This window comes from Anabrus simplex, chromosome 3 (genome assembly GCF_040414725.1).
Source record: "Anabrus simplex isolate iqAnaSimp1 chromosome 3, ASM4041472v1, whole genome shotgun sequence".
Lineage (NCBI taxonomy): Eukaryota > Metazoa > Arthropoda > Insecta > Orthoptera > Tettigoniidae > Anabrus > Anabrus simplex.
The window spans coordinates 478,463,175-478,488,354 of NC_090267.1; the positions used below are offsets into that span (position 1 = coordinate 478,463,175).

Sequence of the window (25,180 nt, forward strand, 5' to 3'; positions counted from 1 at the left end):
TAACCATCATTGGTTAATTTCGCTGGCACAGGCACCGGGTGTATATCTCATCATCGTCATCATTTCACCATCAGCACGACGCACAGTTCGCTTACGGGCGTCAAATCCAAAGACCTGCAAATGGCGAGCTGAACATTTCTCTGACACACCCGGCACTAAAAGCCATACGCCATTTCATTTTCATAGGCAAAGTTATTTTTGCATCGGAAGGAAATATGGAACATGTGTTATTAAATCCTAATCCCCCCTTTGTTATGTGAGGTTGGTGTAGACCCGCTTTTTGCTTTCAACATTTCTACCACGTACATCATTGTTGCAGAGACTGCGAGGAGTAGCTTACTTTCGTGTGTAACGTCCCTTTTTATACAGATTAACCTTTATTACCACTATAACAGTCTTATTATATTGCATTTATTGACCCACAATCAACGCAGGAATTAAATTATCTTAATGCCGATACATTATTTTTACGACATCATACGCCATTACTCGCAGTATAAAAAAAAGACTAGGGGATTCGTGCGAGGAATCTTGCATGTTCATAAAGTATGTAATGGAGTAGCCCCAAGGTGAACAACTGGTGAACTAAGGAATACACAAATCAGCACAATATTAGATAGTTTTACTTACCACCTAATGTAACCTTTGATATTCTAATGGTATCCACTTGAACGGAAGCAAATGCAAGTGAAATATTATGCTGACGAATATTCTGGATCTATTAATGAAACTATTATAGTTTTATTTTGAGTCCACCTTGACAATACAACTTATCATGATGGAAAAATATTAATTTACCGTACATGTTTCGGGAAAATCATCCATTCGCATCATCAGTGATGTGAGTTCAAGAAATAAAACATATAACACTATGTTTTGTTTTTCCTTACAATTTGAAGAAGTATTGTATTCTAATTTCTACATATCAATGAATAAAGAAACTAATGAAATATTATGAAAATGATCATTACAAAAAATTTAATATTTTGTTCAATTGAATGAAAATACGTAAATAAATTTTATGATCTTCAAGTTGTTCTCCTTTTTTTTCCTTAAATGAAAATTTCTGGTATCCATTTCAACGGAAGCAAATGCAAGTGCATTATTATTATTATTATTATTATTATTATTATTATTATTATTATTATTATTATGTTACCTGCCGATTTCAAGCTCACAGCTGCGCGCCTCTAACCACACAGCCATCTCACTCGCTCCCGACATCTTTCATTCACGAATACGGTCAATTCTGCAACGATTGTGAAAAACCGGGTAACTGACAATGTACTTCCTAACCATTATGTTCCTTAAAACTGGTCACGCCTCTCAGCCGCGTATGGATATGTAGTCCATCAAAACAATTGTCCTTGTGTTCATATTCCTACGCCGATGTGTACATTAAAATGAACCTTACATGCATTATACCGTAGGAGGGAATCATGCATACATTTCTGCGGCAGGCCTATGCTACAAGGTATGTAAGGTTCATTTTCCTGTACACATAAGCATATGAAAATGAACACAACGACAATTGTTCTGATGGACTGCATATACATACGTGGCTCAGAGTCATGACCAGTGTTAAGGAAAATAATGGTTAGGAAGTGCATTGTCAGTTACCCTATTTTTCACAATCGTTACAGAATTATCTTCAACAACTGTCTTTCGGAACTGGTAAACACCAAGTATAATGGCCATAACCACAGTTATTATTGAAGAGTCATTTGCGTGTGCTGGGCTGAGTGCCTTCGGACACCAAGTTGGAAGGTTCGATTCTGCCTCAGTCCGGTGGCGTTTGGAGGTGATCAGATACGTCAGCCTCGTGTCGGTAGATTTACTAGTACGTAAAAGAACTCCTGCGGGGCACAATTCCGGCACCTCGGCGTCACCGTAAAATCAATAAAATTATTATTGTTATTGCTATCTAGTTATGTAGGCATAGGATTGATTTTAATGTTATCTGAATATTGGTGCTCCCTCTGTTACTTTCTCATCCCTAAAGTGTGGAGTATTTGCATTCTTATGTTCATGTCGGTATATTAGTGTCCTATATGTAAAATAAGTCGTTATAAAAAGTGAATTATGATAGTCTCTGTGAACAGAGTTCTGAATTTTCAATTAGTTTTCTCTTCTTCTTCTTTATCTGTTTACCCTCCAGGGTCGGTTCTTTCCTCGAACTCAGCGAGGGATCCTACCTCTATCGCCACAAGGGCAGTGTCCTGGAGCTTCAGACTCTTGGTCGGGGAATACAACTGGGGAGGATGACCAGTACCTCGCCCATGTGGCCTCAACTGCTATGCTGAACAGGGGCCTTGTGGGGGATGGGAAGATAAGAAGGCATAGACAAGGAAGAGGGAAGTAAGGGACCGTGGCCTCAAGTTAGGAACCATCCCGGCATTGCCAGGAGGAGAAGTGAGAAACCACGGAAAACCACTTCCAGGATGGCTGAGGTGGGAATCGAACCCACCTCTACTCAGTTGACATCCCGAGGCTGAGTGGACCCCGTTCCAGCCCTCGTACCACTTTCCAAATTTCGTGGCAGAGCCAGGAATCGAACCTGGGCCTCTGGGGATGGCAGCTAATCACACTAACCACTAAACCACAGGGGGCGGGCCAATTTGTTTATCCTATCCAAATTTTGAAATTGATGAAAGTGAACATTTTTACCATCACTGTCCGATGGATATCAACGTCTGTGCATTTTAATTCTTTGAGTATTATTTAAATTATTTCCCTTTGAAAGAACAAAAAATATGATAACCCTCATCCTAATTCTCATCTTCTGAAGTTGTTAAATTTATCCTCATAACAGAGAATCTGAGATTTTATAACCTCCATCGGCAGTCCCCTTGAGCTATGAATATTTGAAGAGTGAAATGTGTTCTGAGTGCTTCTATTGAAGACTGGTGTCACGGTGAGGGTTATCTCAAGTAATTTCCAACCTGTCAGTTTCAGGTCAATTTTAAGAAGACACCTCCAACTTTTGTGATAGGAGGTAAGTTGGAATTAAGCGAGACAAGTTCGTCTCTTAGGTAAGAGAATTGTCTGTAAGATAAAGAGGACTTCGTTGTTCCAATAAAAACTGCTTGGAAAGTGTAAAATACATTTCCCTGCCTCACAAATGAAGATCAGATGTGGAGTTTAAGGCTATCCACTTCTTTGTAATAAATGGGGGAAAAGTAGGAAGAAGGAAGGACGGAAAGAAGAAAAGAAAGAAAGAAAGAAAAAGTAGAAGAAATAATTATTATCCTCGGTATTTTAGAATTTGTGAGATCATTGTCAAAAACTCTCTAAACAGGCCTATAAAGGGAATGATGACATGAACCAAGCCTCAAACTTGTAATTTCCTTTTCTTTTATTTCTTCGTCATTGAATTTTTTCCTATCAACTCTTCATTTTGTACGTTTTTTCTGAAACCTAATCAAACTTTCTTTTCCATTATTAAATTTTTTATTATATACAACTGACCACGATGTATTCACAACGACAGCAAACCTTCAACTGAGCGCGTGAGTCAACACAGCACCGTCTTTGTGACGTCACAAATTTAGCTCAAATTTTGCCATTCTTTGAAGAGCTATCTCATGAAAACTACGGTTCATATTTTCAATTTGTTTTTCGCAACCGGTAGCCTCTTCTTTGATCTATCAACTGAGACATTGAACATACTCGTAAGTTAAATATACTCTGCGATATAAAAAGGATATTCCTATTTCCACGTCAGTGACATCTTCACTTTTAGAGACTTAAGTATCCCTATTAATTCATCCCTTTTTTCAGTACTTCGCTTCCTCCACCTAAGTGTATTTTCCGAAAACAAAAGGTACGTGTTTATTTATTTTTAAAAGAGATTCCAAATGCTAATTCTCACGTCTGTAGCATATTGATATTTTGACATGTGTAATTTTAGTGGCTACACTGAACATCAATATCCACTATTATTTGATCAAAGTCGTAGAGACCGAATTCTCACTAATTTTACGCTGTTTTATTTACCAATTAAACTACTCTAGAATCTCACCTCATATACTACACAATATCCTATGATGTAGATTGCATTGATAAATCAAACTGCAGTAGAAATAGCAGCAGCGAGAATTCCTTGTGTTGCTTGCCAGGGACCCAGGTAATAAAGCAGGCTCCTAGATATAAATGGGTGTAACTGGAGCCCAACCCGTTGTTAATATCACTCCGGCTGCCTCGCTGTGTCTACTGAATCATCTGGATAACACACGGGGTAACTTCATGGAGACAATTACGTTGTTAGCGTGTTGTGTCGTGCATTGCCCCCAATAATAGGATTACTGCAACCCACCACACATACACACACAGTCACTTTAGCTTCGTACTAATATTACTGCTATCACAGCAGCGTCATCGCCATTGACACAACCAGAGCTCGTGTAATGGAGGGAAAAGACATTCGCGGACATATCACCTTATTACATTAGACTGTAGTGGAAAGTTCTCTTTGGGGGGATACTTTACCGTAAGGATATAAATGAGGTGTAATGACATTAGGATAACATGAAATTATAGTCATTTCCTGCTGGTTGTGTGTTTTGGGCCATGTAGTTGTAACCTTGCATTCGGGATATAGTGAGTTTGAATCACATCGTCGGCACGATTCAAGATGGCTTTCCGTGGTTATCCATCTTTACACAAAGAAACCTTACATGACGACCTTACCTTACCTTACATGACGATTTCAATGCAAAGAAATGCTAAGATAAAGAAATAATAATAATAATAATAATAATAATAATAATAACCGAGCGAGTTGGCCGTGAGGTTAGGAGCGCGCAGCTGTAAGCTTGAATTCGGGTGATAGTGGGTTCGAAACCCATTGTCGGCAACCATGAAGAAGGTATTCCGTGGTTCCCCATTTTCACACCTTAATCAAGGCCACGGCCGCTTTCTTCCCATTCCTAGCACTTTATTATTCCACCGTCGCCTTAAGATCAATCTATGTCGGTGCGAGGTGAAGACAATATTTTAGATAATAATAATAATAATAATAATAATAATAATAATAATAATAATAATAATAACCGAGCGAGTTGGCCGTGAAGTTAGGAGCGCGCAGCTGTAAGCTTGAATTCGGGAGATAGTGGGTTCGAAACCCATTGTCGGCAACCATGAAGAAGGTATTCCGTGGTTCCCCATTTTCACACCTTAATCAAGGCCACGGCGGTTTTCTTCCCATTCCTAGCACTTTCTTATTCCACCGTCGCCTTCAGATCAATCTATGTCGGTGCGAGGTGAAGACAATATTTTAGATAATAATAATAATAATAATAATAATAATAATAATAATAATAATAATAATAATAATAATAATAATAATAATAATAATAATAATAATAATAACATATATCTTAATTATAAAATATTATGCCATTTAGCGTTCACTCTGCGCGCCTTTGTGAATTTACTAAACATCGCCACAATCCTGTATTTTTAACTAGCTCTGTAACCTACGTTAACTCTATACTTTTCTTCCAATTATTAAAAATTGAGTCTAACCATCGCCTTCTTAGTATCCATCTACTTCTCTTACCCTCCATGACAATGTGTATTATTCTCCTAGGCAATCTGTCCTCTTCCATTCACCACACATAATTCCACCACCGATGCCGGTTTATGCGTACAGCTATTAATAGCACATTGAAAATGAAAGTCCATATATTTGCTTCCAGTCCCCATTTATTGGTGAGGATAGGAATTGTGCTGGCTGCCGAAGCCTGTCGCACTACTCTGGGGCAATGTTAAATGTCTGACAGATGAAATGAAATAATATTTGGGGAGTGTTGCTGGAATGAAAAATGAAAGGTAAAACCGAAGTACCCGGACAAGAACCTGTCCCCTCCTCCGCTTTGTCCAACACAAATTTCACATGAACTGACCGGGGTTTGAACCGAGGCCGGCATTAGTGCTATATAGTCCAGCGCCAGTGGGTTCGATTCACGGCCGGTTCGGAGATTGAAACCTTCATTGGTTAATTCCGATGGCTCGAGGGCTGGGTGTGCGTGTCGTCTTGAGCATTTGAATTCATCCTAGATAGGGGTCCATCCTCATAGACGCGCAGGTCGCCTACACGGCGTCAGCTAGAAAGATCTGTACCAGGGCTCATAGGAGGCCACACGCCATTCCTTTTGCAAGCGAACGGACCACTAATGATTACGCTACAACTTCATTTCTTTCTCTTCGTGCGGAGTTTCCTCTGTATCCAATACTCCTTCATGCGTTCGCTGGCCTGCTTCCGTTGTTCATCTGTCCAGGCTCTTCTGGTCTTCATAGTTATTCTTGCGGCTTGAAACCCTTCCAAATTACTGTGTTCCTAAACGTATTCCTTTCCAACAACTGCACTTCCGGGATGCTTAACCTTTCCATCTCCTTCTTCGTTTGCTTAATCCATGCTGTAGTGGTCTTTTTACTCCAGAAGTAATCAAAAATCTGTTTGGTAAGTCTGTTTGCGTCCATTCTGTACAAATGTCCGTGAAACTCCAGTCTCGTTTTCTTCGTGGTCTCTGAGATTCTTTCCACCTTCTGCTAAACTTCTTTGTTGCTCCGAAGTTTCCATGCGCTTTCAGTTTGGACAGCTCCCGTAATTATTCTGAGGATTCTTCTTTGCAGGACTTCTAGCTTCTCCAGCTTGTAGTTCATGGACAGGCATTCACTAGCATACAGGCATTCTGTTTTGACCACGGTGTTGTAATTTTTTAATTTGGATTTCCAGGATAAGCACTTCTTATTGTAGATGCTTTTTGTCAAGCCGTATGCTCTCTCCATTTCTGAGATTCGATCTTCCAATGCAGCTTTTTCTAGTCCATTTTCCTGTAGAGTCTCACGAAGGTACATAAAGTTCTTGACCCTTTCAATCCGTCCTATCTCTGTTTCCAGGAATTTTCGTCTACCTTTGATGTTCGTCATGAATTTGGTCTTTTCTTCTGAGATCCTCAGTCCTGTTTGGCTGGCGATTCTTTCCAAGAGGTTAATCTAGATGGTTGTGACCTCTGGACTTCCTGATAGTATAGCAAAATCGTCAGCGAAAGCCACTATTATTATTATTATTATTATTATTATTATTATTATTATTATTATTATTATTATTATTATTATTATTATTATTGTTGTTGTTGTTGTTGTTATTGTTACATGAGTGAAAGCTGGATGGACTAAGGATAAATTATTCATAAGTTAGAAGTAACAGACATGAAAGGAGCGAGAATGATTGTTGGTACAAGCAGGTGGTAACAATGGCAGGAGGGTACTTGCAATGGGGTGTTAAAGAACTCGATTGATAAAATCAGCGTACGGAATGAAAGCTTAAATATTAAAGAATCGAGGGTGGATGGTTTGCTCACCCTCCGAATAGGCTGTATAAAATTGCCGAAGAAGGAAACATGTTCTAATATATGTATATTTTTTACAATTGGCTTTATGTCGCACGGACACAGATATGTCTTATGTTGACGATGGAACGGGAAGAGGATAGGAGTTGGAACGAAGCTGCCGTGGCCTTAATTAAGGTACACCACATTCCATTACATTACATTACATTCCTCAGCCGGTTGAAACTGTAAACAAACTGTGGATATTCATATTCACTCACTGCATCTATTTTCAAGTTCCAAAATATTAGACTGCAGGCTTTCAGCACAAGCTGCCCTTGAGACCAAATCATCAGCATAGGCCAAACTGATTACTGCAGTTCCACCGAACTGAATCACTCCCTGCCACTTCATAACATATGAAAAACATTTTTTTGTAAATCGATACCAGCATTTTCCAAAAAATATCCATGCGATTTGTTTCTATCCATGTCGAAGAAGCAAACCTTAATAGGAAAATGGAGACGATAAATTCAAACAGGATACTTACATAGAATAGTTGTTATAAACTCGGTCCCATTCACAGCAGTTCCTGTGAAAATTGTGGTTTCAATGACGTTCAGTTTTATGATAGTCATCACCAGAGTATCTGGTTTCTTGGTTGTTTATGAAGAAATATCACAAAAATGAATATGGACACAAAACAACCGGAATGAAACTTCTTTAAATTTCTAAGTTAACTTATGAGGAACACCTGAGCCATATTTCCATCCTCTAGCCCTGCGAGAATCGGCGATATTTTTGATTAGGAGAGATGCCTCAATTTTACTCCCTTAATCACAGAACATCGTAATTTAATTTCTCTAATTAGCTTATTAGGAACACCTGTGACCAATTACAGCCCTCTACCATCCTTGCAAGCTTGAGAATTAATATCATTGTTGTTTAGGGTAGTATACTCCGATTTCACCCTTATTCACAAAATATCACAACGAAACATTTTTATATTTCCTAATTAACATATAAGGAATACTTACGACAAATTTCAGAAATATATATTGGTGAAAAGGAAAGAATCAGTGACAGAGTGATTAGAGTTCTTACCCAGATATCACCGCTTTAGTCACAAGATATCAAAATGAAATATCTTCAGTTTTCCTCATTAGCTTAGATAAACATGTGTGCCAAATTTAATCTCTCTAGCTTCATGGTAAGTTTGAAAACAAAATTTTGTAATTTGAGGATTTAATCTCACTTCACCCCCTTAATTTTGTTAAGTAGCTTATAATGAGCAACTGTGAAAATTTTCATCTTTCTAGCGTCGTGGGAAGTGTGGGCATTGAATATTGTCAAATGTCAGAAAAAAACATCCTTACATTTTTGAATTAAGATATAACCAGGGATAGGATCTCTATGTGAATACATATCTTATTAGGAAGTTAAAATCAGTTATATTTTGTATTATCTTTACGAATCATGACGCGTGGAGTTAAAAAATTCTGTGTTTATTTTCCATATTTTTCCATATTTTGGAGTTTAGCACGTATGTTCTTATTCATTAAAGTCAATATTTCGGCTAAAGCTAATTAATTCTATTACACTAACAATTTATATTTAAACATTTAATACTTTAACTTGATTTCAGCTCAACAATCGATAGTTTTCCAGTGGTTTTTCGATTATTTCGCAATTCGGGCATTTCATTGCTTCATGTGACTCTATTAAGATCGTCCTGCATGCCGTGGGCTCATAGGATTCTGACTCAACTAAAGGTGCAAAAATAGTAGTCTATGATGCAAGTGTGAAGAGAGACTTAAATTTGTTATGCACCACAAAAGCCTTCAAAAGGTCGTTGCTTCTGCCATTTTCTGAAAGTTTCGAAAATGTGAGTAATACTGAGGAAAACAGAATAGTGATGGAAAGCTTCAGGTAGAGCAAAAATGAATATGGACACTGTAGTTTCAAAGAACTCTGAATAAGAATAAATCGGAATGGTTGGTGATATGTTGTGTTGAAAATGAAGTGTGAAGTTAACGTTGGCTTTAACCGCATCAGATATTGTGAAGTTCAAGCGTGCCCCCATCACCTCTTCTATTGAACGCAGTTCCAGTTCAATATACTATGAATCTGTCCTCAGAGAAATCAGAGATTCACTTTCCAGCACTTTAAATAACATATTGTAATCCCCCGTTTCATAACAGAAAATGACTGTGTCCTTAGAAGTTCATATTAAAATCCTACATTATGTTTCATATAGTATATGCCCACATTGTTTATATTCATTGAACTTTAATATTGAATGGAACTGATAATTTTGTATTGTAATTGTAAGTTCATACGTAATTCCATATTTCAATAAAAATAACTAAATCTAGGCTACAAGTACGTATAAATCCATTCTCGGGTAATAACCAACACCTGTGGCAAATTTCAGCCCTACAGCTTTATCTGAAGAGTAAACCTAGTGGCGAGTCAGGGCTTTCGCTCTTATGCAGATATATTATTATTATTATTATTATTATTATTATTATTATTATTATTATTATTATTATTATTATTATTATTATTATTATTATTATTATTAAAATGTGGTGAAGGATGATTCCTGATGGCAAAATGGAAAATGTCTTAAATCTTATTTCACGGTTTTCCGTTGTGCAACCTTATTTCCCAACACGATGGAACGCGAGTCGTGATTTGTTCCGTTATTCAAGAAATTAATTAGAACCAAGACCTATATAATCTTAATGTAAAATAGCAACCTATGCTAGTGAAATTAACCAAAAGGAAATATCGAGTATGAATTCTTTGCCTTTGATTCAGCGGGATGTTTTCAGAAGCAAGCAGTGTTCAAGGCATCTTCTCGGGACTTGCCATATTAAACCTTTCAAATGCGGAGAGCGGAAAATTACGTCAGTCATTACCGTCGGCAGCAATATGCCGGGTCATAACGTTGCGTATCATTGCGCGCTATTGCCCCCGGGCTGCTTGGCGCCACGTTCGTACTAGATGACTGCGCACGCGTGCACCACATGAGAACGTCATAGTTGGCGAGCTTTTATGCCACTTTAAGCTTTATTTAAGGAGAAGATGATTATGTCTTAGAGACAAGTATTGTGTAATTATTTGTGTTATGACCTCCAGTGTGAGTTCTAGAATTCTACAGGGAAGGGTATTGTCTCGTTACATCCCGGGGTGTTACAAGTTCATTTGTGGTCTTGCAGTTCAACGTTTCCATAGAAGCGGATTGTTAACAGTGAAATATAGGAAATAGTTTTCGAATCTTTTCCGACATCGCTAAGTGAGTAAATTATACTATACTTATCAGATCACGAGAGGTATTAATTACTTATCTCTAGGAAAACCAGCGAGGATAAAAATTCCCACTGGTATGTTTCTCCGTACATGGAAGAGTATAAAATCATGGGCTCAGAGGACGAGAGAGCAAGTTCATGTTCACATTTCCATGTTTTTTTTCTTAGAGAGGAGGAAATTTACGAGGGCTGAGAACCCCCGCCAAACTTTATTCGGGGTTTTATTTTATTACCAATATGAATATTATGCTGGTCCCGCGGTGCAGGGGTTGCCTGCCTGCCTCTTACTCGGAGGCATCGGGTTCAATTCCCGGTCAGATCAGGGATATTCACCTGGATCTGGGGGCTGGTTCGAGGTCCACTTGGCCTACGTGATTAGAATTGAGGAGCTATCTGACGGTGAGTTAGCGGCCCCGGTCTAGAAAGCCAGGAATAACGGCCGAAAGGATTCGTCGTGCTGACCAGACGACACCTCGTAATCTGCAGGTCTTCGGGCTGATCAGCAGTCGCTTGGCAGGCCAAGGCCCTTCAAGAGCGGTAGTTCCATATCAATATTATATACAGGGTGGTCGGAAACAACGTAATTCGAGTAAATGAGCGTTACAGCGTTGGTCATACTGATAGGTAATTTGAGAACATTACGTCGATATCACGTGCCGTGATCAGCCAATCAGATCGCTTCGTGGGCGAATTCAAATGGGCTTTACAAGGCGATGTTGCTAAATCTGCACGTTGATTGGTCGGCTTGAAAGCCATGCCGCAAAATGTGCATCAAGCAACAACATACAGTGGGATTCAGGCAGTGCCACCGTAGCGGGCCTGCTATGGGCAAAGCCTATCAGAAGGAAGAGCCTTGTTCAAGTCCCTCCGCTGGTGGAGTTAATTTACTCCATTGGCGCTCTCAAGTCAGTCATAAGACGTAGTGTCCGGATTATTAGGGGCTGACAGGTTAGAATGCAAACTTACTTAAGCCAGTAACAAGTATAACCTACCCTGTACAACGGTTATGCTATGAGATTTGCATAGATATTAGGGGTACAGCCTACAGAACCCCTTGAATTTATGCTACTCTTCCTACATTATGATACAACGGGTTGCATGACACTTCCTACAAACCAAATTACTTTGCATTCTAACCTATTACCCCCTACAAATCCGAGGTATAGTCATAAGCCACGTGTACATTTAGCAACACTCCCTCGCAAAGCCCATTTCAATTCGCCCGGGAAGCGATCTTATTATCTAACTTCAGCTGCTGCTAAAATTGCAACGGTGGGAGATATCGACGTAATTTTTTCAAGTTACTCACCAGTATGACCAACACTCTGACGCTCACATACCCGGTTCACGTTGTTTCTAACCACCCTATATACTTCGTTTGTAGCTCCCTCTGTGGATCGGTGGTAGAGTGTCGGATTTAGGATCCCAAGACAGTGGGTTCAAACCTGACAGAGGTAGTCGGATTTTTGACGGGCGGAAGAGAAGTCCATTCAACACTTCATGTACGATGACGGCTTGTTGAAGATCTCTGCTGACTCATTTGGAGTTTAGCCTGCCCTCTAGTAGGCCTAGAGTAAAACTGAACGTCGAATCTGACAATCAAACAGCCAGATGGCATCAAATTAAAAAGTCTGCACACGGTAGCAGAAGCCATACGGTTATTATTACTATTAGTTTTTAAATTTATTTATTCGCTGAGGCCATAAAGGACGACGTTAAGTCTTCTTACATTTGGCAGTGAACTTTGCTATCATTTGAGCTCAGGATTCCCTCTTTTTTTTCTGACTGAGCCTGGTTGTCCAAGAGACACCGTGTTTTCTTTGCGGTTTAGCCAATTTCTCACTATTTTATTTAGGAAACGACCTCTGTCAAAGGCTTCTTCCGACGTGATATGTAGCACATGAACTCTTCTTTGGTGTCTGTAAAGGAAGGCATCGTGGTTTTAGTTTTTGAATCAAACAAGTTAAAGAACAGTTTAGTTAACCTATTTCCGTTGTCCGGCTCCATGGCTAAACGGTTAGCGTGCTGGTCTTTGATCCTGAGGGCCCCGGGTTCGATTCGCAGACGGATCTCAGATTTTAACCTTAAATGGTTAATTCACTTGGCTCGGGGACTGGGTTATTGTGCTGTGACCAACATCTCTGCAACTCACACACCACACATAACACTGCCCTCCACCACATTCACGCAGTTGCCTACACATGGCAGATGCCGCCCACCGTCATCGGAGGGTCTGTCTTACAAGGCCTGCACCCGGCTAGAAATAGCCACACGAAATTTTATTTATACCTGTTTCCGACGATTCGCTTGAGATAACCGCAAAATCGTGCGTGCCTTTTGCGGATTTTGTCTGTATTTCCTCTATTTTGTTACAGATTTCCTTGTTGGATCTTTTTTGGTGCATGTCATTCTTGTAGTTGGAACCCATGATTCCCCTAATGATTCGACGCCCCTATTTTTTTCAATACATCGAGGAACCCTTTACTGGCATTTAGAAATAGGGTTTCGGCTGCATACGTACCTACTGGCTTCAGAACCCTTTCATAGTGACGCATCTTAGATTTTGGGAAAGACTTTCTTTGTTGTAGATCGTGCGTGACGTAAAAGCTATTTCAAGTTCGGGTATTCGTTCCCTAAGTGGTTCTTTATCCACTCCATTTTTCATGTTGATCTCATCCTGGTGTTTTCATTTTTTCTACTAGCCTGATTATTATTATTATTATTATTATTATTATTATTATTATTATTATTATTATTATTATTATTATTATTATTATTATTATTTCTGCTATCACTGACAATTTTAAAAGTTTTATGATAACCTAGTGCACATAACAACGAATGGTAAGTGCAAATATTTAAATTCTGTTTGGTCACATCTCAAAGTATTAATTATTTTAATTAACTATTTGTTGGTGTTATGGCAGTTATTATACACGTTCTACTTATTTCAAGTGCACATGGCCCTGAGGTTCACTCAGCCTACACCAAAAATGAGTATCAGGTTAATTCCTGGTGGCAAAGGCGACCGGGCGTAGAGCTAACCGTACTACCCCATCAAGTGCCGAGGTTACGGATGCTGGAAACCTTTACCTTCCACCCCTCCAAGGGCCTTCACGGCCTGTACGGAGAAGACTTTGCTTTGCTACTTATTTCAAAATTTCAGAATATGGTATGAATTATATATTTCTTCAAAAGGTACACACATAAATTGAGTTGCTCAAGCATTAAACCTAGTAACTATAGTATGGAAAGAGTACTAAGATACCGACTGTTGTTACGAATCGTCGTTCCGCCTGCGAAAACCGCTATGTGATAACATTGTTGGAGAAATACTGACCCGCAGCACATACATTATAAAGAATGAGAATTCCTTGACAATATTAGCAAAATGCTGAACCTTAGATAACCGAGCTGGATAGCTGCAGTCGCTTAAGTGCGGCCAGTATCCAGAATTCGGGAGATAGTGGGTTCGAACCCCACTGTCGGCAGCCCTGAAAATGGGTGTCCGTGGTTTCCCATATTCACACCAGACAAATCCTGGAGTTTTACCTTAATTAAGGCCACGGCAGCTTCTTCCCAATTACTAGCCCTTTCCGGTCCCATCGTCGCCATAAGACCTATATGTGTCGGTGCGACGTAAAGCAGCTTTCCTGAACCTTAGATAACAAAAGCTTACCGGCCAAAGTTCTAAACTAAAATATATCACATAATCATTTTTGCAGACGCAACGACGAAATTGTGGCGGCATTCTTATAGCAACGTATAGATGTCGTTACTGACCTAGTATACGTACATAACGAACACTGATTGCCATAGTTACAATGATGTTTGGAAATTAATGACGGGGATTGCAGATCGACCTCCAGCCCAGAAACAAATCCATATTAAAATCCAATTGTAAATTTTGTTGAACTTCTATTTCTTAATTTATTCTAAACAAGTCGTCAAGACAAATTGGTATCGATCTGTATTATGAGAAGTAACCGTACATACCGAAAGATATAGTCATATTACGTATCTACTGGACGTATGCTTCGGGGGCGTTGTCAGATCGTAGGGCGTGCCAAATGAGCTAATAATGTACACTATCAAAGGCCATTTCGAGATCCAGGAGTGCGATATGAACAGATAGGGCTTTCTCATGAGTTCTCTCCAAAATCAACCAAACAGCATGAATAGCATCCGTCGTTCCACCAACTTTGACCAAGCCACATTGATTTGGTGTAATGGAAACTATGTTGCGAGCCTGTTACATGTTTTCGAAGCACGAATATCTCTATAATATAATTGGCTCTATCTTCATTGCGAATATAACCACCTATGTATAGAGCCCTTCACGGATGCGAATATCCGCGAAGTTAGTGTCTTGGCGTATACGAACTGTACGAGAGTGTGGCTAATTTTGCTAACAATTTCTAAATAATAAGGTTTATTGCTTTTCACTCAGGCATCGTCTAATATTTGCCTGTGGTTAGGCGACCCTTTACACTGATGTGAGAGGATGGTGATATATCGTCGCTGTTCGGGCAAAAGGGCATATCTCGTAATGCTCTTCCTATCCATTATTTTTCTTAAGACTAGTCACGCCTCCCAGCCACATATTAATATGCAGTCCATTAGAACAATTTTCGTTCAGGTAATTTTCCTGTGCGCATGTGTAAAGGAAAATGAACTTTAAATACATCATACTCTAGGAGTGGGTAAATACGTCATGTAAACATACATTTCTACAGCACGGTACAGTAAGGTTCATTTTCCTTTACACACGCGCATAGGAATATGAACTCAACGAAAAATGTTCTGATGGACTGTACATTTTTATGTGGCTGGGAGGCGTGACCAGTCTTAAGGGAAACAATGGATAGGAAGAGCATTGTCACATTCATGGTGTAGGCATAGGTGCGACGATACGACCTTTTGTCCGATCAGCGACGATATAAAGAGCCTTGAGGCCATAAATCTGTAAATATGACCTAAGCCTAACTGGCTCCTAACTGCAATTAGTGGAAGGAACAAAGTTTCCGAAAGGGAACCTCTCAATACGCGGGTAGTTGTCGCAAGAGAAAATCCCTCACAAACCTGCGACTGTAGGGGTTCTGGTGCCAGATACCAGGCCTATTGTGTTATGTTAACAGATCTATCCGTTTCAATATATTGGGTGTAATATTGTTCAATATTTACATTAACCGCGGATGCGGGTGTGGTTCAAGGAATTACGAATGCATATAATATTTTATATATCCACGCAACGCTCCACCTATATTTAGAACTAGCAAATGTACCCGTGCTTCGGTATTCTACACTGTATTCGGATTTCTCCCCGTAAATTACTGTAAAGGAAGTGAGTAAGATTATATTAAATTGCATGCCTCTAAGCGCTATCCGAGAAACAAAACAGGGAAGAACCCATACGTTGTATCCGGTGTAAAGTAGGCATTGGGGAAGGTTTGTTGATAATGATAGGACACATTTCCTACTGCCAATCCTAATCGACTTCGGGAGTTTCTACTATAACTGCAGGCTCACTTGGCAACAGCCATTCACAGTAAAGGTGGAGGGTTCTCATTATAAAGACAGCCCCTTCTCCTAATGCAAGTCACAATCGAGCTGGAGAGATTTGATTATAATCGAGAAATGCAGCGCTATCTAACTTATCAACAATCGAGACACGACAATACATCATAGACCAAAGTTGAAGGAACAACCACGAGTTTAAAGGAATTATGACGAAAATGGCAATACGTTACTTCCCTGCTGGCAAGCAGTCAGATACGTTGCCGTGGTAACGTGTAGGTTCGTTGTCGGTCTATTGGTCACTAAATGCAGAGCATTAGACCCACAGAAAATAGTAATTTTCCTCCGTCATTTGAAGAGTAAGTGAAATTATATACATAAAAGAATTTGTTTATAATGAAGGTACGTTTCAGATATAGTCTATGGATTTTACAGAAAATTAACAGTAAAAGAGAAAATGGAGAAGACTGTTTTGGTTTTCCTGTAAACCCCGCGTCTATTCAGAGATTTTAAAATCATATGCATATCAAAACCTTCGTTGGGATTAGTATAATCTAAATCTGAAGTTTGGTCGAGATCTGTACAGCCGTTTTGCTGTGATAATGGAACAAACAGACACAGAGACACGAAAAATAAAAACCACCGACATGGTCTTGAGTTGACCTGAAACGGATAAAATTGGCAAAACAAACGAAATTACAGACAGCGAACCCGTTAAAACTTTGTTGATATAGATGCCGAGTTTGAATCCCCAGGATTCATTTCTAACCATTTTGTTTACGATTGAATTGTGTATTACTTTAAAAAATGTTAACTGCGTTTTAAAATAACTGCATTCTTACAACGTCTATACTGTCTATTATACAAACTTACGCTCTCTTGAATCATGCTGAGGGTCTCCACAGAGGCGGTGCTTGAAGAGTCCACGATGAGACGCTGCATTGCTTTGCGAATCAGAGGTTGAATCTCAGAGTCATAGGTACTGTAGTCCATGAGTACTGCAGAGCCCACCAACCCGAAGATGAAGCAGAGAACTTGAGTGAAAATAAACTGAAACAAACACGCATGCAGGTTTTAAGACAATATGAAAGTTATTTTGCCTTCATTATTACCATTATTCTCAATCCCAAAATAAGAATTACATAAGGATATTTTTTGATTTAGCTAAGCCGTTGTTTGGCTTTGCGTAGTTCGGAAATTTAGAAACAAGACCCTCGCTTGTAGAGAGACGCATTGCCAAAATACAATGTAACGAGTACAAGATTAATTCCTAGAGAAATGGTAGACAGATACAGTAGACGAAAATCCACAGCATGTTTCCAGTTTGAACGGGGTCAGGAATGGAATGAATGAAACTCCCCTCTAGTGGCGAGAATAGGAATTATGCCAGCTGCCGAAGCCTGTCAAACTCCCCTGGGGGAATGATTAATGAACGACAGATGAAATGAAATTATATTGGAGAGTGTTGCTGGAATGAAAGATGACAGGAAAACCGGAGTTCCTGGAGAAAAACCTATCCCGCCTCCGTTTGGTCCAGCATGAATCTCACATGGAGTAACCGGGATTTGAAACGCGGAACCCATCGGTGGGAGGCGGTAGTGCTGCCGCCTGAGCCGCGGAGGCTAGATAGACAAATTATTTATTTAATCTGACCAAGTTAGGGGCAATTGTCCCTGTCTTACACATTTTCTTCCTACTTGTTTAACATCGCACTAAAGGTTTCCGGCAGCGGAGGAATGGAAAAGGGAAGACTCGACAGTGGACTTAATTATCGTGCAGTCCCAGCATTTATCTTGACTGAAAATGGGAAACCACGGAAATCCATATTCATGGCTGCCAAACCCACAATGTATAGATTACAAGCTCACAGATGCATGACCCTGAATTCATGGTCGGCTCACACGGTGTCTTTTACACATAACTTTGCGTTTACTCATATTTAGTAATTTATAGTAATATTATCTAATTGGGGATGATGATGATGATGATGATGATGATGATGGTATCATTCTAATAGCCTTATTGATTACTAGCATTTTGTACCCATTCTTTGCACGGGAATTTGCAGTGGATTACATATTGCCTTCAGGAATCCTAGCTACATGTTAATTCTATCTGTTAACATGATATTTTCCTACGAAAGCACGTGGCAGTAACGTGAAATATGATGAAGCTGAACAAAGTCGAGAGCAAATGATGACGATTTCCGAATTTATTGTACGGTACAATTCCTGCTCCAAAGTTGTGTGAAATTCTCCGTGGTTCTCAGGTTGAATATTGTGTCCCTGACCACTGGCGTGGAGATCTGACGTTGATGATATCTCCCTTAATATCTGCCCTATTGAAAATAGTAAAATGTCTCTTAAATTTTTCCCGTTACTCACCCTGAAGTGACAGGCACAACATGTCCCACGGGTCTTGGACTAAAAATCCAATTTTTAGTAAATATTTGCGTTATTATCCTTCGTACGATAAAAGATAAGGAAACGAAAATAAAATATTCTCTAACGTTTCTTAAATATAGTCTGTTTATGGACCTAATGTTCACGAAAATATTTGATAATGATCTTCATATAAATACCAGTTCCATGTAATTACCAAGACATCATATGCACGTGATAACAGAATCCTCAGTGAGTAGATTCCAAATACATAGTAGGTTTAACAGTTTTTACAATTTTAGGAATATATATGCAGAGAGATAATCAGACAGACAGAAAGACAGGCTGTCACCAAAGGGAAAAGTTCTACCTCATGTTTCCTTGGTGTTCAGTTACATTAGGTGGGGTTAATTCTCAAGCCATGCGAAGTATTATGCATGCTCTGAATTTCTCCTTTTATGGATCCTTCAAATAACTATAGGTCTGCGAGGGTGTCTGTCACGGGATGCAGAGCATGAAGCCCATAGAAATTAGTTTTGTCCGTCATTTGAAGAAAAAGTGAAATTATGTACATAAAAGGAATTATTTAAAATGAAGGTGCTTTTCACAGAGGTTTTACACATAATCAGTTCTATAAGAGAAAATTCAAAATAATCTCTTCTTGCCTTAGTATAGACCCCCATTCTATTCAGAGGTTTTCAAATGATATGATATCCAAACAAGCTACTGGATGAGTAAACTCTAAGTATGAAGTTCGGTCGAGATATCATCAATAGTGTAAGAGGAAATTGAAAAATTTCTGGTCTTCATGTGAACTCCCTAGTCTATCCAGTGAGTTTTAAATGATATGCATGTATAAACTGCTCCTGGATGGGTAGACTCTAAATAGGAAGTTTGGTCAAGATACTGTATAATTAATAGTGTAAAAGACAATTCATAAACCCCAGTCTGTTCAGTGATTTTTAAATGATATGCATATTCAAACCTGCGTCTGGTTGAGTAGACTAAATATGAAGTTTGTTTGAGACATAATAAATAGCGTAAGAGTAAAATGAAAAAAGGTACCTCTCCTGGTCTTCCTATGAACCACAGTCAATTCAGTAATTTTTAAATTATGTGCATATCAAATACTGCTCCTGGATGAGTAGACTCTAAATATGAAGTTTTGTCGAGAGTTATCCAGCTGTTTACCCATGATGGTGGAACAAACAGACAAACAAACAGACACGAAAGCTAAAAACAACTGATACGATCTTGAGTTATAAAACGGATAAGTATATCAAAATACTGCGAAATAAATGACGTTACAGACAGCGGACCCACTAAAATTTATTTATAAAATTAACAATTCCGAGAGGAAAATTATTCCAGAATAGAAAAGAAATTGTAAGAACGACATAAGTAGCGTGTGAAGGATACATCTTTTGGAGTCGAGGAGCATTCACAGTGGGAAAAGAATAGTAATAAGAAGACGGAGATGATGCTGATGGAGAAGTAGTACCTACCTATTGCCTTTCTGAGGAATATCCGTTTTGGAGTCGAGGAGCATTCACACTGGGACAACAATAATAATAAGACGATGATGAAGAAGAAGACGGAGATGATGCTGATGGAGAAGTAGTATTTACCTATTACCTTTCTGAGAAATATCTTTTACAAGCACATTTGAAATCTCTTTAGGAAGAAGGTTGCAGGAGGAGTTTTGAAAGCTGAGAATCTATGCGTTGGAATGGCGAGTAAAGTTGTAAGTTGAGCCCCGATTTTCTTTTCATGGTATTCAGAAGGATTATGGAATCGTTCATACGGGTAGGATGAGGAATGTGGTTTAAACTGCTCTTAGTGCGTAATTACTGAAGGGAGTTAATTTTTAGCCTTCGTACGTACGGTATGTAGTTCAACGCAGCTTGCACCTTATAGCAAAAGCCGCTAATGTTGTGTAATTCCAGTATCTCCCATCTCCACTGACGTGATTTATGCTGACACTTTTTCAGTTGTTTCTCATTTTCACACCAGGCAAATGCTGGGACTGTACATCAAGTAAGGCCACGGCCGCTTCTTTCCCACTCCTAGCCCCTTCCAGCCCCATCGTTATCATAAGATATACCTGTATATTGAAATTTTTCAACCGCGATACAAGCTACAACCTCAGTAAATAACGGCTATCAGTTATCCATCAGAAAATGATGTTTTACTGTTGCCATTCGTTGTCCCTGGCATGGGGCAAAAATGGTGTCGCTATTACATCTTACTTACTTACTTACTTACTTACTTACTTACTTATTTACTTACTTACTTACTTACTCCATCGCTCTACGGTCCTTTAAGGACCTTGGTCTCCTTGACCACAGCTCTCCAGTCGTCCCGGTCTTAAGTTTGGGGCCGTCCGGTTATCTTGATTTGGTTTCTGAACAATATGTAGTTTTGTGGTAGTGGAGTTGTTAGCCCCACGTACCAACCCCCAACCTGGAGGACCAGGGTATCACTCTTAGTCTGGATTATCACCTAAGACCTGTCCAGCTTGGGTGGCCCTACCAGGAGCATATGCTACCGCCGGCATAGCTCTAAGGATCATTTGAACACGCAAGCCTCCAAAACACCCGGCAAAATGTATTTTGCCTTCGTCAAGGTGGTGATACCATCGGGAGGTATTACATCTTAGTGCAACATTTTAAGTTCTTTGCTGTTTTATCTTAGCAACCTTTGATGCATCGTGTTTCGTTTTTCTGTCTTCTTCTGATGAAGAAAGGCAGGTTCCTTTTGAAACGCGCTTAGAGCGTTAATATAGTTCCTCACACGGCATAAACCCAAAATACACAGCATGAATAGTTACACTGGCCAGAAAGTCTTAACGATAATGTGATGTTGTTGAAATGACTTCTTTAAATTGTAGCAATAAAGAATTACTCACACTAGAATGTGTTAGGTTTACCTCCTCTTTACGTCTGAACAGGAAATAATCACTAATTTAACGATATATGTACATTGTTAAGACAGCGATACAATACAGGACATGAAGTATGCGGTAACGTTACTTAAAATCCCCTGTGGGTGGGGGATGCGGACGAAGAATACACCCACGGTGTCCCGTACCTGTAGTAAGAGGCGACTAAAAGGAGCGAGCAAGGAATGATCGATTTAGAACCTTAAGACTGCTTGTAATTAGTACCATCACGTAGGGAACACCACGGGTGGCCTTTACTTGCGAGTAGTATCACTATTTTAGGCACACAGTAGGTTTGTGATTAGTAGCAACAGATTGTGAACCAGGGTGGGATTTACAGTATCCGTGATTAGCACTACTACATGTGGAACACCGCTGGCTTACGTTGCCTGTAATTAGTACTATTATCTGAGAAATACCTCGGGTCTGGGCGTTGCCTGTGATCTGTACCAGTATACGAGCGACACCGTGGGTCTGCGTTGCCTATGATTAATACCCACTATGTGAGGAACGCTGACCCCGTGGTGTTGAGGTAGCGTGCCTGCCTCTTACTTGGAGGACCCGGGTTCGATTACCGGCCAGGTCTGTGATCATTACCTGGACCTGAGGAGCTATCTGACGGTGAGGTGGCGGCCCCGGTCTAGAAAGCCAAGATTAACGGCCGAGAGGAATCGTTGTGCTGACCACACGACACCTCGTAATCTGCAGGCCTTCGGGCTGAGCAGCAGTCGCTTGGTAGGCCAAGGCCATTCAAGGGCTGTAGTGCCATGGGGTTTGCTTTTGGTCGTTATGAGAAGAACACCATAGGTTTGCATTGCCTGTAAGTGGCCCCGCAACGTGAGAAACACCATAGGTCTGCGTTACATGTGCGTATTACATTACCTGTGTGTAGTACCACAATGTGTGGAATACCGCGAGTCTACGCTACTTTTGACTAGTACCGCAACATGACAAATACCATGGCTATATTTTACTAACGATAAGTACCATTGTGAGGGGCCGATGACCTGGATTTTGGACCCCATTAGACAACAAGCATTATCGATCCAGAATTGTGCTTTAAAAGCAGTCCCTTCTTCAGTAATACTACCGTTTTACGGTAGTTCCTGGGAATGTGAAGCATTGTGGGTCGAATCCATTGATTGTTTTAATTTCAAATTCGCCTATTCATTCCTTCGTCATCACGGTTTGAATTCTGGTCACTAGATGATTTTGGAGTTTTCAATTGTCATTGCATTTTGTCTCATTTCGTACCATTAGGGGCCGATGACCTAGATGTTACGCACTATTAAACAACAAGCTCCATTATCATCATCATCATCATCATCAACAACATTATCATCATGTGCGGCAAAATACCATTTATTCACAGTGTTCAGAATTGGCCTACTTTATAAACGCGAAACATTTTAGACAGTGTCCGGCTCCATGGCTAAATGGATAGCGTGCTGGCTTTTGGCCACAGGAGTCCCGGGTTCGATTCCATAATTGGTTAATTTCGCTGACACGGGGGCTGGGTGTATGTGTCGTCTTCATCATCATTTCATCCTCATCACGACGCTAGTCAAAGGAGCCAAACTTGTCCTCGGACACTCCCGGCACTAAAAGCCATACGCCATTTCATTTCATTTCATTTTAGACAGTGCCTTATTTTTGTTGTCATCATCATCATCATCATCATCATCATCTGTTTACCCTCCAGGTTCGGTTTTTCCCTCGGACTTTGCGAGGGATCCCACCTCTACCGCCTCAAGGGCAGTGTCCTGGAGCTTCAGACTCTTGGTCGGGGGATACAACTGGGGAGTATGACCAGTACCTCGCCCAGGCGGCCCCACCTGCTATGTTGAACAGGGGCCTTGTGGAGGGATGGGAAGATTGGAAGGGATAGGCAAGGAAGAGGGAAGGAAGCGGTCGTGGCCTTAAGTTAGGTACCGTCCCGGTATTCGCCTGGAGGAGAAGTGGGAAACCTCGGAAAACTACTTCCAGGATAGCTGAGGTGGGAATCGAACCCACCTCTACTCAGTTGACCTCCCGAGGCTGAGTGGACCCCGTTCCAGCCCTCATACCACTTTTCAAATTTTGTGGCAGAGCCGGGAATCGAACCCGGGCCTCCGGGGTTGGCAGCTAATCACGCTAACCACTACAGAGGTGGACTATTTTTGTTGTACTTTTAGATAAATACATTTTGCAGGCACTGAATTAACGGACAACTGAAAACATACTGTACAGCTCACCTCACGCGACAGAGAATTTCGCAGACATAGTTGAATGGGATCCGTCTCCACTCATACAGACTCTAAATTGGACTGCTTTATTTGAATATCTGTCTGTCCTTCTCCTTGAAATATCTTTTTAAAATCTCGAGACAAGTTTACGGAAGGAAATGTTTCAGATTGTTGGCAAGCAGGAGATGGAGCCTTGTGTTCGCGTGAGTTGCTGTTCTCAAGGTGAATGATGAATTAGTGTAGGAGTTATTTCTAGGAGGAATTTCTTCACGATAAGGTAGCTACCCCACAGTCTGAGTGAGCCATCTAGGATTTCAATCCCACCTCAGGCCGACAGACAGAGATGCTTGTGTGGTGTTTTCATCGGCTCATTATCACCCTGGCCATCACCCCATCCATCAAGGCTCTGAAGTGCTGGCTGCAGGCTCGGGTTGCCTCCCGATAAAGACGGGAGAAAAGCGAGAAGTCAGTGATCATTAGCGCCGAACTCTCTGTTGTACTCTGTACTTCTTGTCATTACGCCACGTTAACTTCGGTCTGACGTGGGAGGCAAGTGTCAAATATGACCCCATTAAAATGCCGCACTGTTTGTTAAAAGCATTTAAAAGCCTGTATGCACAGTGCGATGAGTCTCAGGATCACAACACTGCACTGAGGAAGTAATGAGATTCATTATTAAGCTACCTCCCATTAAAACATCTTAGTTGACAATAGGATTTGGCCAGGCTATAGAACTGCCCTAGAAAGTTTTATAAAATAAATATAGCCAAAATATAAGTAAAAGGTATATTTTGAGAGGGGTTCCACTGAAAAACAAATCTGGATATTGTTCCTCTCCCTAAATAATAATAATAATAATAATAATAATAATAATAATAATAATAATAATAATAATAATAATAATAATAATAATAATAATAATAATTTCGTATGGCTATTTCTAGCCGAGTTCATCCCTTGTACGGCAGATCCTCCGATTAGGGTGGGTGGCATCGACCATGTGTAGGTAACTGCGTGTTATTGTGGTGGAGGATAGTGTTATCCGTGGTGTGTGAGTTGCAGGGATGTTGGGGACAGCACAAACACCCAGCCTCCGAGCCAGGGAAATAAAATATCTCTGACACGGCTGGGAATCGAACCCAGGTCCCCTGTGACCAAAGGCCGGAACGCTAACCATTTAGCCATGGAGCCGGACATAACAATAATACTAATAATAATAATAACTTTTCATTACATAATTTAGGTACATATATTTTGACAAGATCATCAGCTCACGTAATTATTGTGTTTAACCACAAGGATTTTGAATTTTACAAAAACGATAGTAAACTTGAAAAAATTGATAAATAACTCGTATGCAAAAATAAAATACCCCTTGCAACTATGCAACACGCCGTAAGAGGTCAGTGAATATATCTTTTAGTTTTTGCTAGCGGCTTTACGTCGCACCGACACAGATAGGTCTTAT

At 40.1% G+C, this 25,180-nt stretch overlaps 1 protein-coding gene across 1 annotated transcript in view; it reads right to left on the minus strand.

The window, feature by feature from the left end:
- The window catches only part of Tsp2A (tetraspanin 2A), a 701,187-nt gene that overhangs the window by 64,425 nt on the left and 611,582 nt on the right, over nt 1-25,180 (minus strand). Inside the window, exon 3 of the mRNA XM_067144664.2 lies at nt 17,039-17,215. Within this exon, the coding sequence (XP_067000765.1) occupies nt 17,039-17,215 (177 nt within the window). The remainder of the gene's footprint in view (nt 1-17,038; nt 17,216-25,180) is intronic.